Source organism: Artemia sp. Qi Xiang Cuo, chromosome 14, assembly GCF_049724085.1.
Source record: "Artemia sp. Qi Xiang Cuo chromosome 14, ASM4972408v1, whole genome shotgun sequence".
Classification (NCBI taxonomy): Eukaryota; Metazoa; Arthropoda; class Branchiopoda; order Anostraca; family Artemiidae; genus Artemia; species Artemia sp. Qi Xiang Cuo.
The window spans coordinates 37,836,964-37,853,691 of NC_142807.1; the positions used below are offsets into that span (position 1 = coordinate 37,836,964).

A 16,728-nucleotide genomic window follows, 5' to 3' on the forward strand; every position below is an offset into this window, starting at 1 on the left:
CCGCCCTTTTCCCCAAATGCGTCAGATCAAAATTTTGACACAGCCATTTTGTTCAAAATAGTTCAAAGGTCAAATAACTATATTTCCAGGATTGAACCACTTCCTTTCCCCCCTAGCCTCCAGGGCAAGAGCTATAAGTTGTGCAAGTTCCCCATTATTGACATATAAGGATTTTTATCGGAACAGAGAGCATGTTTGATCCTGGGTCCCAAAAAGGGCTTAGGGTTTTAAGGAGAAACTTTAAAGAAATGTTGAGAGAGATGCCGAACACAATAAAACATACTATATGCTTGCTGGTTATGAAAAAGGTAATATCAGCAATATCTAAAGAACAACTAAGGGTATTAAGTTGAAACTTTCAAGGTGTGTTGAGGAGATGTCGGAGAGAGGTTAAAGGGTGACCCACTTCACTACTTGCCCTTTTTGGTGCCCCTCTGTTCAACACTGACCAAAATTTTGGAATTGTCATTTTGTTTAAACTAGTCAAAAGGTGTAATAGCTTTACTTTCACGGATGCCATGCTCCCCATAGCCACGGGGCAAGGATTGTACATTATGTAATTTGCTCATTGTTTACATGCAGGATCTATCATTAAGAAAACGAAAAATGTTTTGTTCTTGGTGTATAGAAAAACGCTAAGGGCATTAGGGTGAAACTTTGAAGAATGCTGAGGCGTATGTCCTAAATCAAAAGGCACTAGGTGCATCAAGTTTATCAAAAAGGAGGATATGCAATATTTTCATAACAGCCGAGTGTATTATACTGAAACTCTCTGGACATATTGAGGGAGATGTTGAAAAGGGGTTGAAAGCCAGAACATACTTTGCACCTTACTGAAAAATATTTTTTAAAGTTTTCACTTTTATAACTTCAATAAATCAAATATTATTAACATTTTAAGGAATAAATATCAGCATATGTACATTAAACTGGCAATGCACTTTAATTGTATTTCTTTCTGTAAAGTGCAGATTATGTTCTGGCCTTGGGAAGGCATAGGGGTTTTGAGACCTACTCATGTCAATTTCTGCTCGTTTTGAATTTGGCTCGGTTATTTATTGTAATTTCTATTCGTTTTGGGTTTCATTTATTTATCGATGCTGATTTTTGGTAGCTTTATGCTTGGTAGATTATTTGATTCTATTTTTGCTCATTTTCGGTTTAATGGAATTTTTTACTTTTCTTTGAAGAACTTATTTTGTGGAAAAAATTCTTTTAGTTAATAAATGGAAAAAGGGGTATGCTTGATCCTGAGTCTCAAAAAGGCTAAGAATATTAAGGTAGAACTTTAAGAAAATGTTGAGTGGGATATCAAACAAAATTAAAGCACACCATATACGGGAAGGTTGCCAACAGGCCACAGCAGCAATATCTACGGACGGTTAAGAGTGTTAAGTTAACACTTTGATGTCATGCTGAGAGGGATGTTGAAAAAGGAACGAGGGGCAATCACCTTGCAGATGACCTTCTTAACACCGATAGTGATCATAAGAAGCCATTTTATTCGAAATAATCACAAAGTCTAATAGTTGTGCCTCTGGGGATGCCATGCCCTCACAGCACCAGGGGCAAGGAATATAAATTATGCAATTAGTCCATTTTTTACGTGCAGAGTTTATCATTGGGAAACGGGGGAATGTTTGATTCTGGGTGTGTCCGAAACGGCTAAGGGTATTGAGGGGAAATTCCAGGAAATATTAAAGAAGTATGTTGAGCTAAATCAAAAGAAAATATCTATATCCAAGTTATCAAAAAGGCGTATCTGAAATATTTTAAGAGTGGGTAAAGGTATTTACTTGAAACTTTCAAGATGCGACTGCTTGCAACTGCTACTACATCCACTTGTGACTACTTTCAGGGAATTTTGCGGGGATTTTGAACTTTGAAATTTTAATTTTAAAAAAAAAACCATCATGGTTTGATATAAAACTTATTTTTGTATAAATAAGTTTCTATAAATACAAGTCATATAGTATTTTTGTTAAAAAATTACCTTCTTATTTCTATATAATTTAGTTTTATTTGTTTTTTTTTACAATTTTATTTAAAAAAATCCATTTTATATATTTCATTTCAATTGTAAATGGAAAGGCAAATGCAGTCTAACAAAATTATTTTAATCGGTGAACAGGAGGTTTTTATTCCCTATCTAGAAAAACAAGGGCATGTTTTTTTTCACAGCAAGCTTTTATCACCAATTTGAAATTAAATTCCCCTGAAGGTTGAAAGCCTTGAACATAGAGCGAGTGGAGCTACAAAAAAGTGGGCTATCAAAGAGACTCGCTTTTAATAAGAGAAAAAAAAAGAAAAAAAAGAATCGCAAACAGATCATGGTAAATAACCGTAAGTAAAAACACTATTTTGCGGTAATTGTTAGCATTATACAGTTTGCTAGGTTTGAATTTTTTTTGTACCATGGTTAGCAAGTTACCATAATATCGCAGAGATATGTTTAATGGCTTAATTAAAATCTGCTTCATCTTATAATTTAGTGTTCTCAACTCCTTCGTAAAGTGCCATACTGCCATATAACACTTTTTGGTGCCATTTCTGGAGTGGAAAGGCTGGGAAGCATAACTAGGGTACTATTGTAATCTCCCTAGTCAACCATTTTTAGACGGAGGTTCACATTTTCCCTTCTTGAATGCCCTCTCTCTCTCACCTTCCTTCGTAAGTGAAAACTAAAAAAAACAAGCTTTATAAAGAAAAAAAAAACTACCAAATGAAGGAAATGTCATTGATTTCCTTCCAGCTGTATGAAAAAAAATTACATTTCATGTGTAAATTGTAAAGGACTGCTGGAATGACACCCCCAGATTCATTATTTATGTGACAAGGATGCAAATATCTTAATAAGAAATGTTAGCGATATCAGAAGTAAAATCTGTGTTCAACGCCATTAGACAATATCATGTTGATTTCTTCGCTTTCATTACCCAAGTTAAACAACGTTTTTTTTCTAAGTGCATTAAGTGTATTAAAACAAACGATCATAAACTAATTTAAAAAGTAAAGGTTTTTTTGGAAGTAAAAATGAAAGTCGGAACTTAAAACGAACAAAATTATTGTTCCCGATTGCGTAAAATATATAAAAAAAACAGCTCAAACAAATCTAGTCGTGGTATTTTATAATATTTGCAGAATTCCAAAAACTAGCACTCAACTGGAAACTGAGCTTCCTTAAGTTTTCTACAGAATTAAAAATTTTATACTAAAAGTTATCGACATCATGGTCACTGAAACACTATTGAGAGAATTATAGACTAGTCTCTGTTTGGTACAGGCTAGTCATAGAATTTCCTGTCCCTAAGAGAACATCCTATTTTTTATGTTTTCAGTAAAGCACTAGTTTTTTATCCATATATTGGAAGATTTAGATATTGGATACCCTAAGTAATCGACGAGGCAATAATCTGAAAAAAAAAACAGCATAAACATCTTTACTTACTAACTTTTCTCACGTTACTTTTTCTTTGTTGTCTCTAAACTTGTTGTCTCTGTTTTCATATCTACTTACAGTAGATATGAAAACTCACGTCCTTTGAACGACATGGTATCTGACTATACCACATAAAAAAAAAAAAAAAAAAAAAAAAAAAAAAAAAAAAAAAATTACAAAATCCGTGCAACGCTAAGCCTGGCCTTGTTTTCCAGTTTTTGGCAAAGCTGGAAAATGAATGTCAGAAGGAAGTACCATTCGACTCACTAAAGAAGCTATATTATCCCTACCCGATTAAAGCAAGTTTTGATTGTCAACTCATTCACCCTTTTGAGGGTTCTTGGGTTTAAATGTGGACATGAGATGTCTTGTTCTAAGTTATTGTCTACCTTACTTTAACAGTTAAGACTAGATTTTTGTAGATTTCAAATTAGGCACGTCAACGTATCTCCGCTGATTACGTTGATATGGTGAAAAATGGGGTTGCTGCTTCAGTAAATAGTTCAATTCGACACAATTTGACACTGCAACCAGGATGAGGACGCAAAAATAGCTTTAACATTAGGCATTTGTTTTTCTATTCAGATCCGTCCATGCAAAGAATTCAACAACAGGCTCTTTTTCAGGATTACATTTTCAGTGCTTCGTAGAAATATATTCACGATAGAAGCTAAGGACTTATAGACTTACTGAGAAAACAAAGGTGTTCTTAGATTATTTAAAGAAAACGTCTCAAATATAAACAGCCGTTAGGATGTTATTACATAGCTTTAAAACCAGGTTGAACACACTCAGACATTTTGAAAACAACACTGGCTGAAAGTATATTAAAATCAAGGAGAAGGAGACAAGAAACGATACCTTGGTCTCTTTATAAATATGTTTAGCTTTTTCAAGTGCTTCTTCGTCACTAAGCTTAGAATTAAATTGTTTAAGAAGAGATTTAGCAAAATTCTCGCCTGCTCCATAGATTCTTCCATAGTTTAAAACCTTCGCCTGATCTCGTGTTGTTGAGGTCATCGCGGCAGTTCGACTGTGCATGTCCGTCCCATCAGATTTCTTTCCCTGTAAAAGACTCACATTACACTTGATTTGAGGAAACACTAATAAAAACGTAGAATTGCGACAAGCATTTCCTTTTTTTAAACAGCAAAAGAAAATTGTACAAGAAGCATTATAAGAGAAAAGATATTTTGAAAATACTAAGTGTCCGCAAACAATGCATAAACACTGTAAATAATTATCTAATCAGTTGTTATTAAAATTATTTTTATTTTAAAAATAAAATGGAATCATAACACGGTATTTATTTCTCCTGTCAGCGCCAATTTTGAATTAAACTTCTGTTGTCGCTAAGTTATTACTAATGACGCAAAGCAATCAAGTTGCAATATTTAGCAATTCCAAAATAACACCAAAATTTTGTTCTGCATTTGAGTAAATTCTCGTTGCAATTTAGCTAATATCAAAACAACAATTATATCAGGGATTTCAACCCCTATTGCAAAAATCCCGGAAAATTGTTCCCGCAATAAACTTTTAAAATCAACATGAACCTAAACGATAGATATGTTTTCTAAGCCAAAGTTAAACAATGAATTTTATTCACTAGACAATTTTTTTTATTTATTTTAGGATGTATAATTTCTCACTTAGCATAGGCTGTGGTTCTAACTTTAATAAGTTTTAACAGTTGCTGCACCCACAATTTACGATGATTTGAAAAAATCGCTGCTGGTGTTGGAGGTGAGCCCTAGAGTCCCTGAGGACCAGCCAGAGCTTCCAACCTTGAACCAACAGATACACCTGGCAGATACATCTGGCAATCTTTTTATAGTTTTATCGTAGACTTTTCCATCCAATACAAATCGAATAGCTTATAATTATAATTAAAGTGTGGTAAGAAAAGGTTTAAAGAAGATGGAAACTTCTTGGGAGGGTGTAAAGAGGGAGGCTTTGAATAGATTCGGATGGAGGAGAAGCGTGCGTATTTATGTTGTCCTCAAGAGGCTTGGTGAACAGTGAGTTAATAGCAGCAGTAGTAGTGGTATTAGTAGTACGAGTAATACTCGTATATACTTTTATTTCTTTATGTTTAAAAAAATATCCCGAGGTTTAAGTATCATCTCAAGTTTAACGGCACAGTTTAAAATAAAAAGCTACGAAACGATCTCCAGGTGTGTCTGTTGATCCAGGGTTGGAAATTCTGGCTAGCTACCGGGAAATCATAGGTTTGGCTTCACTAATTTCTGGAAATCGTGGGCTTAATATTAATCTCGTGCTCGAATAAAACCCCAAAAAGCTTGCTAGCTTCTTCTACTTTCATTATTAGCGTAGTTTTTTCTTCGGTTTCGTAATTTCATTTATTTCCATAATCATAAGAAAAAACGAAAAACTACCATTCTCTTTATAATGCTTCATTTCCATAAAATTTTGCCTGCTCTTTTTGAAATCATTTGAAGTAGAATACAGCGTAACACGGGTGAGGCTTTGTTAGTGATGGTCCTTATTCTTAATTGTTTTCTGAAGTCAGCCATTGGCTTCTTGAACTAGCTTCTCTACAGCTTTGTCTTTACCATCAAAAGTTTTTTCTCTCAAGAGGCCTTTGCCTCTTCGGACTTGAGATTTATTTTCCAGCTTGTGTAGGCTCGACAATTTAGCTAAAGCAGCTTGTTTGGAATCAGAAGCAACTCAGGTCAGGATCTGAATAGTTCTTGTGCCTCACAAAGTATTCTGATGCTGAGAAGTGTTTATACCACAGGAAGCTTTGTCTTCTGCTGGAACTCTTACAGACTTGGAAATGCTCTTTCAATGTTCACATTACCCAGTGAAAGAGAGAGTAATCATATTAAAACTTCGGCGATAGCCAGATATTTTCCTTTCCCCAATGTTGCTTCAATGACAAAAAAAAAAAAAAAAAAAAAAAAAAAAAAAAAAAAAAAAAATAGAATCAGCCAACAGGAAAACTTTCATTCGCAGGAAAAGGAAGATTCTCTAATCGTAATAGCTTCCGCTCATTTCGGGGTCTGTTAGCTGGAAATCCGATCGGTATAAGTGTGGCCATGAATGTAATATTATTTTGCATATCTTTCTAATTTTCTTTTCTCCTGTCTGAAGTAGCGTAAGTGCTTTAAAATTAACCCAAAGTCCAAGGACAATTTCTTCAATATACCGTTGACGCAAAAATACATGCGACTAAATTATAACCTAAAGTGTACTGCCTCAGTTTCTTTCAAATTTTTCAAATGGTAAATTATCCAATAAATAACTTCCGTAACTTCGTAAGACAGATACGAGCTATTTTGCCCTAGCACACCCTGGTCAGACATATTTTTTTTTCTTTTTTTTACTTCAGCTAGAAATTATGTCTTCATACAAGGTGACAAATTTCTTTAACTTCTTATGAATGAGGAGCTCTTCAGTTGGAAATACACTGGTAAATCGTGCAAAGATTTCTGGCAAAGGACGAACAGAAGAAGATGTTCCATGACTTAGTCATGGACTTCAAATGGGAGGGAGTATGCTAGGCAAAAATTCGCTGTAAACTTTGAGATTGCTCAAGTTTCTTAGGAAACTACAAAATTTCAAGGGAGCTGGTCGGTAATACCCATTATAGCCTCAAATAGGGTCAACAATCAAAATCCAATATGCTTTAGGAATCCATGCCTTTACAAGCTGGGTCTGCTTTAATTTTTTTCGAAGTTTTCAATTCTAGATAAGCATCCCCTGAAAACGTAATAGACATGAATCATTAACTCAGAAACCATTTGGCCTATTGCTTCCCGTCCAATCAGAGAGAAATTACGAATTGAGTGTATATTACAGGCTCAAAATCTAAGAGTCTACCATTTTGTCTTGTTCAAATTTCTTTTAAAATAGATGGCAAGATAGAAGACGAAAAAACAACACTTGTAAATTATTGGTTCTTATTGATAGTGTGCTGGCCTGAAAAGAGAAAATGCGACTTTTCACTGAACTGTTTAGCAATTTTTCTGGCTGTAGAATTCCTTACTTTTTGCCGGTATAATGACTTAGCAGTAGATATGCTAGATGCAAGCACAATGAGCTCAGTCTTACTTAATTTTTTTCGATAAAATACGTCTCTACATCCTTAAATCAGCCATTTTCTAATATGGCCAGTACCAAAGCAATTCGTCAGGCGCCGTCAATATAGGTAATTAAAACACTAAGTTTTGATAATAAGCATTTCCTAATGACTGCGTTTTATCATTGCTTTCTGTGCACACAATTTATTTCTGAAATAATATACCTTATCGAGAACGTAGTAAACATGAAGGGAAGACATTTTTCTTCGTGAGACAACTTTGCATATTATGCTCCTAAATAGATATATTCAGAAACAGAAACTAAGGATTATATACAGTATTTTTGCTCAGGTGTCCATTGGGCTTTAGGGGGAGGGGAGAAGAGGGTGTAGTTATACGATATTTAGAGAAACAAAAGTCCCTTCACAGAGGTCCAATACGCAACTTCAGGATCTGTTTCTTTTTTTTTTACTTACAATTCCAAGAGGTGTCTGTTACAGGTATTCAAATTTAGAAACAAACTAGCATTGATCGCTTCTAGGCCTTAAGATCAAAGTGAAGTATCTGTTCCTATCAGCTAAATGTCTGATACGGACCCTACAAGGGGTTCAGAATACCTAACTGATTTTTAAAAACCGGAGGGATGTCGGCGTTTGCTCCGCTCCCTCCACGAGTTGGCCTGGTATTAGTGATGTCAGGTGCCTGACATTAGATGGTGCACCAAGGGAAGCGAAAATGCGCCATCTGCACATTTTCGCTATATATTTATATATTTTTTGGGTGGAGTTCAAAATTAAGGGAAAATTAGATCTTACAGGGATGAGTGCAAAAAAAAAAAAAAAAAAAAAAAAAAACAGAAATTCAGAGACAACGTTACCAGATAGGCCCAAATTGTGTGAATTATGATGCTAGAACTCAAAATTGACAGGATTCAGTCTTCATTGACAGATTTCAGCACCAGATTTCCGAAATCTGAAACACTGAAGCATTTTTCGACTGATTACATGCACTTTTGTGGTCGAAATTTTCTGTTCTCAGTCTCTGGCTAGACAAGAAAGAAATTTTCCTCAGTCCTCTGGTATGTCAGAGATTTAAATAAAAGCGGGAGTCAAAGAAGATCTTAAAAAAAAAAATACTTGCCAATGTCTAAGGTGGAATATTACATTACTTTCCGGCAGATATGCTGATTTATTCCCTATCAACAATGAAAATTGTGATTAAAGAACTAAAACAAGAAATAGGTACTCAGTATACTGGTCTTGAAATATAGATAAGTTATACAAAAACGTGGAAGATAAAGCCGCGTTTGACAAAGATAACTAATAGATGGGATTTTCTAATGAAGAACAAAAGAGAAGCATGATCCTTGAAGGTCACATCTCTCCAAAATGTCAGTAACATCAAAGTTTACTTCCTTATAATGTTTTTATGACATTACAATTCTAAGCTTCACAAATATGTAAATTCTCAAACTTAGTTATGAGAACAAAATGTTTCGTAGATTTCAAAAAAAAAAAAAACAGAACGACAAGAACGACCAAGTCAAAGATAATAAATTAGACCGGCCGTTATTAATGTAACTATCTATAAAAGTGCAGGCCAAAGACAATGTCCTGAGATTTTTGGTCATGAAACAGAAGCCAAACACATACATAAATGAGACAAATTATACTTGGCAAGGTCCTTTAACAGTTCCGATTGTTATTTTATTTGTGTTTCCCTTTTAATGAACTTTGAATTAGTTTTGTATATTTTTAATCAAATATTATATTGTATTTATCTTCGACGAATTTTCAAGATGATTTTCAAAGTTAAACAACAAATAAATAAAATATAAATTTAACGTCTAAAAAACAGCAAACCCTCCTTCTATATAGTCCAAAATTTCCTCAAGAGTTTCATTTTTATTGTTATTGTGAAGGCAAAATGCACCCACTTTGAGTTTCAATGAGTTTTGTCATTGTTATTGTGAAGGCAAAATGTACCCACTTTGCGCAGAATTTTTTGACATGCGCGAAATCGGCGCTATGCGCCAATTTGAAAAATTTAATGCGCAATCACCTCAAAAAAGTACCCAAATGGCGCAAATGCGCACCACTTAGCAGCACAGCCCGGTATTGCAGTATATCCAGTATTGGCACACTCCTGTCCAGGGGAGCCCAAAGCTCCTGCCCGATATTCCTTTTTTGCAGAACACCATTGTGGGAGGATCCTCTATAGGAGGATAACTGACGCAAGGAGAAAGATCCAGATCTATGGACAACGGCCTCTGCTAAGGGCTGTCTTGACCCTGTCGGGGTATCCGCAAGACCGGGGACCTTGCGGTCAACTCTATTCTGATTTAAGGAGTGACGTCCTTGCGGTCCCAGCGGTCAACTCTATTCTGATTTAAGGAGTGACGTCCCTTGAGGAAATTATAGCCTAGTAAACCACGCAGCATCCGCACGGAATTCTGATTAATCGATAATTCTTCTAAGCTTGGTCTATTTTGGTGGGCGTTTTCGGGCTGAAAAACCTCTTCCTAGCTAATTTATCTACTATGGGTTGCCTCTCGCAGTAACATAATATTTGTAGACATGAATATATAACGAGTTGGAGGTAATAGGCTTGAGATTGTCTGCGCAGGATTTCGACTCTTGCATCACCAAGTGGAGAAAGCTATGTTGTGATCAAGACGGGCCCAGGATTGCAGAAAGCCTCCATCCATACTGTAGGTCCAAGGGACTTTATGCTCTCTAGGTCTAAACCGCCTTAAGCGCATTGGTGAAGACATGATAATATGCGCTGATCTCCATCCTGCATGCCGTTCCTGGGACCGCAATAGTTTCAATGATTTGAAGAATAAGAAAATTGCAACTTGGAATGTTACGACGTTAAGTGTAACTATCGTATCGACATTTTGACTGGCGAATTCAGACGATTGGAACTTAATAGGAGTTTCAGAAATTCATATCCCAGGAGTAGGAGGTATGAAATTAGGTGATATAGAATTTATTTGCTCAGACAGGAAGGATGGGGTGCATAGACAAGGAGCAGGGCTCTGATGAATAAGGAAGCTGCTAAGTCTTGTTTAGACAGGGAAGGTGCTAATAATAGAATACTAATTGCTCATTTCATGACTAAAAAGTGCAGGAGATTAGTTAAAATATTGTAAGCCCCCGTAGAACCCACTGAGGGAGATAGTAGTGACTAGGATGAATTTTACTTACAGTTACAGGAACAAATACACAAGGTCCCAGGAAGAAATATGGTGCTTTTATTGGAAGATTTTAACGCACAGATCGGTAGAAATAGATGGTATCTAAGCCAAGGTAAATTTGGTGTAGGGAAAGAAAAAAGTAATGGCCACAGACTACTGTAATTTTGTAGGTGTAACAATCTAGTTATAACCAATACAGTATTTGATCGTAAAATGTCCCATAAGTTAACATTGTATTCACGTGATGGTAAGACAACTAACCTTATTGATCATGTTATTGTAAACCGATGACTGGCAGGATCGATAAAAGATACTAGGGTATATAGGAGTGCTGTTACTAATGTTAAAAGTAAAGATCACCTCTAGCAGTGTCCAGGGGTAATTAAAAGCTGAAATTTCGGACGGATAATTACCTCCCGGAAAGTTATTGCGTGGGTAGACCCCAGGATGAGAATTCGAGAGAAACTTTCCAGGAACACTTAAATACTATACTTGAGAGTTTAAAATTTGACAATGTAGAAGGTGGATGGAATGATTTTAGGAAAATAATTTTTGAGTTGCTGATGGTGTCTTAGGGAAGAAATTAGGAACGCAGCTAGGAACATAAGTGAAAAAACTTCATGTTTAACAAAGAAGAAAAGGGGCTTATACAAAGACTATCTGAGTGAAAGATCTAATGAAAAAAAGAGCAATGCAAAGAAAGTGGAGAAAATGTTAAAATATGAAATAAGAAGGTGTGAAGTAACGGTCATGGATAAAATTGCTTTGAATCTGGAAGATGCAGCTAGACGGCATAATAGTAAATATTGTACTGGCATGTTAATAAATTGAGAGGGAGTAGTCAATCCGGACTTGTCCCAGTTAAAGATAGGAACGGGCCACAAATAGTGATAAGGAAAGAGTTAAAGAGAGATGGCCAGAACAATTTGAGAATGTAATAAACTGGGATAGAGTTGCAGGAAAAGATATAGAGAAAATGAAAAAGTTTGTGATACCTTGGATGTGAAGGAAGACTTGTTTTGTGAGGAAGAATTAGCGACAGTACTAAAAAGATTAAAAAAAATAATTCCAGGTGCTGATAGTGTGGTAAATGAGTTTCCTAAATATAGTGGCTCTCTGGTTAGAAATAAGTTACAGAAGATTATGAATAAGAGTACCTAGTACCTAATGATTTTAGAAAACATCCTAACTAAACCATGTATAACAATAATGACAAGAGTGAGCGTGGTAATTGTAGAGGGATTAGCCTGGTCTCTGTAGTTAGCAAATCACTTAGTAATATAATACTTTTAGAAAAAAACATGCTGTGGAAAAAGTTTTAAGAGAAGAACAATGCGGTTTTAGGAAGGGTGGAGGATGTGTCGACCAAGTTTTCACTCTTAGGTTAATAATTGAGAAGTGGTTGAGTTTTCAAACACCTTTAGTCGTCAGCTTTATAAATTATTATCAAGCATTCGATTCTATTGATAGAAGAGCTTTAGCGAAGGTCCGATCCTTGTATGGTATTAATTAAAAAAAAACTTTCCGAAAAATATTTTTTTCAAAGAAAAGTAAAGGCCTTTTTAAACTTAAGCTCTGGAGATAAAAATACCTTTTAAAATTAAAACTCAAAACGACCAGAAATTACTATTAAAGAATAAATGAAACCCAAAACGAATAGAAATTAAATAAACATAGCAAAAAACATACAACAAGTAATAATATGAATGAATAAATAGATCTTAAAGGGAGTAATGCTTAAATTAAATATGAAAATCAAGCTTTAAACAAAAAAAAATAGTCTGCTATTAAATTATAAATGAAACTCAGAACAAACAGAAATTAAATAAACAATCAATGCAAACAAACATACAATATACATTAATCTAAATGAATAAATAAATCTTAAAGCGAGTGAGACTTAAAAAGAATATGGAAATCAAGTTTGGATCGAATAAAAATAACTACAAACAAGAGTTTGGGTATCGCCTCATTGCAGAAGCCTAAAACCTACTGCGTCATTGGCGCTTTACTGAAAACGAATTATATTACAAATGTTTTCTTTTGTACTTAATATTGAAAATTTCCTGGATTATTTTTTTCCTGGATTTAGATTATGCTGATGATTTAAGCATCCTAGATGAAAGGTTGAGCAAATTGAACGAGCTTTTAGAGGTTTTGCGAGTTCAAGGGGCTAGAATAGGTTTGAAAATTAATGTTAAGAAGACTAAGTTGCTAAGACTAGGAATAAGTGAAGATAAAAAGGTGACGTTGGGTAACGACAAGATTGATCAAGTGGAGAGCTTCACTTACCTTGATAGTATTATTTGTAAAGAAAGATGTTAAAAGTAGAATAGCCAAGGCTCGAGGTGTTTTTTCGCAGTTGAAAAAAGTTCGGAAGAATAGGAAGATAAGTCTGTGAACCAAGATTAGGATACTGGAAGCTGCAGTAATGACAGTGGTCAAATATGGTTCCGAAGCATAGCCACTCCAAAAAATGGACAAAGATTTGCTAAATACTTTCTAGAGAAATTACCTACGGACTGTTTTGGGTACCCGGATGATTGACCGTATTTCAAACAGTAGGCTGTACGGAGAGTGTGGTTTAATCCCAATTTCTAGGGCTATAATGAGAGAAAGGCTGAGATGAATAGGGGACTTTCTGCGGATGAAGGATGACAGAGTGCCAAAGACTTTCGGCCTATGGTCCAAAGCTAACGGAAAGCAGGTAGTGCGTGGTTGGGGTGGGAGGATGTCGTAAACAAAGATTTAAGGGAACTTCCTGGGAAGGTGTAAAAAGGGAGGCTTTGAATAGATTAGGATGGAGCAGGAGCGTGCGTAGCTGTGTGGCTGTGAGGCGGCATGGTGCTGAGATGAGTTGTTAGTAGCAGTAGTAGTAGATTTAAACGAAGAAAAACTTTCCGGAGCAGAAACTTCATAATTCTAAGCTAAAGAAAGCGAAATTATCCGAGGAAACGTTTTAAGAAGTCAAAAGTTCCTTTGGTAATATTTCAAAACTCAATGGGATGGGACCCCCCCTCCCTCAAAAGGAGAAATGGCACCCACAATGAAGCTTTACACGTCTATGATCTATAAGAAAAACAAGGTAGGTTGTGTTTAAAACCTTTTTCAGAAAAAACTCCAATACAAATTTACAAGCGTTTAAGAGGTGAAACTGGAAGTAGTTCAGTGTTAGACCAAAAGTGGAGCATATGTTGCAAGTTCTAAAAATAGCATAACTTCATTTTTCTTACTCATCTGATTTGACATTGATTGTTAATTCCTTCCCCCGTTGGGACTTCCACACAATTCGTGTCATTGACCTCCCCTAAAGGCCAATTAAGATACATAATTAAAAATAAATATTTGTTCTTCATTGAAATTATTAGATTCTTCTACCTACCCGCTGAGTCACCCTTGGGATTGGTCCAAAGGATCCTAATCCTGGAGAACTTAAAATTTAGTTGTCTCAAGCTGGAGTTCCTTCCAGCTTTGATAAAATATTTTAAGGAAAAATTATACGACCCCTCCCTTCCAGGTCAACATATGCATAAATATGATGTTCAACATTTCTTTCAACATACCTGCAAAGTCATCCAGCCAAATGCAGTTGCTCCATGCTCGCCAGCAAAGTGAGCGTCGCCAATCACTGATGAAATCCAGAGTTCTTGCGAATCAACGTCAGCTCCCACAAAGTGATAGCCTGGCGGTGCTTGAACCATAGATTTCATTTCTGAGCCAATCCTGTCTTTATAAGCATTAGATGCCGTCATCCATGTTGCTTCTACTGCTCTTCGTGTCAAGGTTCCAGCAACAACTGTCTTGAGAAGAACTTGAATTCAATTGGTGTGTCAACTATAACCACCTTTTTTGGTTAAAAACAAGAAAAAGAAGAAGGAGGAAAAAAAAAGAAACTCAACATTTCTGGTAAAGAATCAAACTTGGTATTTGGTATTTTTTTGAAGAGTGAAAATAATCAAATATCAGTACAGTCCTCGTTAATGTCGCTAAAAACTCCAGTAATACCTTTTCAGAGGCAACACTATAGCATTGCCTATAGTAAAGGCGATACGACTCCAATGTTTTATTATTATTATTTTTTTCCGAGAGGCACTTCATATGGAAGATATCAGAGGGGGCTCATTCGATTGGAAATCGGAAGTTCTAGCGCCATTTTAAGAGTCAAAAGTAATCGTTGGGCAACTAGCGCCCCAAGCCCTTTTTCCCAAATACATCTGATATCAATTTTGAGAAAGACATTTTGTTAAAAATAGTTCAAAGATCATATAACAAAAATTCCGGTATCAACACAACCCCCAGGGCCCGGGAGCAAGCGTTGTAAGTTACACCCTAGGGGCATGTATAGCTCTTATGGAAGGAATGCTCGCATAAACTTCAGAAAGGGCTCATTTGATTGGGAATTGAAAGGTCTAAATCACTTTTTGAGAGTCAAAAGAGATCGGAGGGTGACCCGCCAAAGCCACTCACGCCCTTTTTTCCCAAATTTCATCCAATAAAAATTTTGAGATAGCCATTTTGTTAAAAATAGTTCAAAGATCATATAACTCTGGGGTCGAAACACCCCCCCCCGGATCACGGGGGCAAGCATTGTAAGTTATGGCCTGGGGGCATATATGGTTATTATGGAAGGGATGCTCGTATAAACCTCAGTCAGGGCTCATTTGACTGGAAATTGAAAGTTCTAGTTCACTTTTTAAGAGTCAAAGAGATCAGAGGGCAACTAGCCCCCCTCTAAACCCTTTTTTCCTCAATCCCATCCGATCAGAACTTTGAGATAGCCATTTTTTTAAAATAGTTCAAAGATCATGTAAAAAAAAACCTCCGCGGTCGACAAAACCCCCTAGGGCCCACGGGTAGACGTTGTAAGTTATGCCCTGGGGGCATATATGCTTCTTATGGAAGGGATGCTCGTAAAAACTTCAGAGTAGGCTCATTTGATTCGAAATTGAAAGTTTTAGTTCAGTTTTTGAGAGTTAAAAGAGTTAAGAGGGCAATTAGCCCTCCCCCCACACCATTTTCCCCAAAACGCATCCGATAAAATTTTGATAAATCCATTTTGCTCAAAATAGTTCAAAGATTAGATAAAAATAACTTAGGCGTCGACACAACCTCCCAGGGCCCTGGGACAGGAATTGTAAGTTACGCCCTTGGGGCATATATAGTTCTTATGAAAGAGATGCTCGTATAAACTTCAGAAAGGGCTCATTTGATTGGATATTGAAAGTTCGAGTTTACTTTTTAAGAGTCAAAAGAGATCCGAGGGCAACTATCCCCCCCCCCCCACGCCTTTTTCCCTCAAACCCATTCGAATAAAATTTTGAGATGGCCATTTTGTTAGAAATAGTTCAATGTTCAAATAAGAAAAACTCCGACGTCAAAACAATCACCCAGGGCCCGGGGCAGGCGTTCTAAGTTATGCCCTTGGGCATATATGGTTCTTATGGAAGGGATGCTCGCATAAACTTCATAGAGGGCTCATTTGCTTGGAAATTGAAAGTTCTAATTCACTTTTTAATAGTCAAGAAAGATCGGAGGGCAACTAGCCCCCCCACACCCTTTTTCCCCAAACCCATCCAATATAAGTTTCGATATTTTTTTTAAATAGTTCAAAAATTAGAAAACAAAAACTCCGGTGTTGACACAACCTCCAGGGCCCGGGTGACAGGCCTTGTAAGTCATGTCCTGGGGGGTATATGGTTCTTATGAAAGGGATGCTCGTATAAACTTCAGAGAGGGCTCATTTGAATAGATATTGAAAGTCCTAGTTCACTTTCCAAGAGTAAAAGAGATCCATGGGCAACAAGCCCAACCCCACACTCTTTTTCCCCCAAACCCATCCGATACAAATTTTGAGATAGAATTTTTTTTAAAAATAGTTCAAAGTTGAGACAAGAAAAAATTCTGTGTCGACACAACCGCCCAGGACCCGGGGGAAGGTGTTATCAGTTACGTTCTGGGGGCATATATGCTTCTTATGGAAGGATTGCTCGTATAAACTTCAGAAAGGGCTCATTTGATTGGAAATTGAACGTTCTAGTTCACTT

General features: G+C 36.2%; 1 protein-coding gene and 1 pseudogene across 3 annotated transcripts in view; one reads left to right on the forward strand and one right to left on the reverse strand.

Annotated features, from left to right (window-relative positions):
- The window catches only part of PolG1 (DNA polymerase gamma, catalytic subunit tam), a 186,784-nt gene that overhangs the window by 51,729 nt on the left and 118,327 nt on the right, over positions 1-16,728 (reverse strand). For 2 of the 3 annotated variants that reach the window (XM_089100663.1, XM_089100662.1), the window contains exons 5-6: positions 14,248-14,484; positions 4,301-4,504 (exon numbers count right to left, since the gene is read on the reverse strand). In XM_089100663.1, the coding sequence (XP_088956789.1) occupies positions 4,301-4,504; positions 14,248-14,484 (441 nt within the window). The remainder of the gene's footprint in view (positions 1-4,300; positions 4,505-14,247; positions 14,485-16,728) is intronic. The other variant, XM_089100664.1, reaches the window with a different exon arrangement.
- On the forward strand, positions 8,016-8,197 carry LOC148944434 (U2 spliceosomal RNA; annotated as a pseudogene).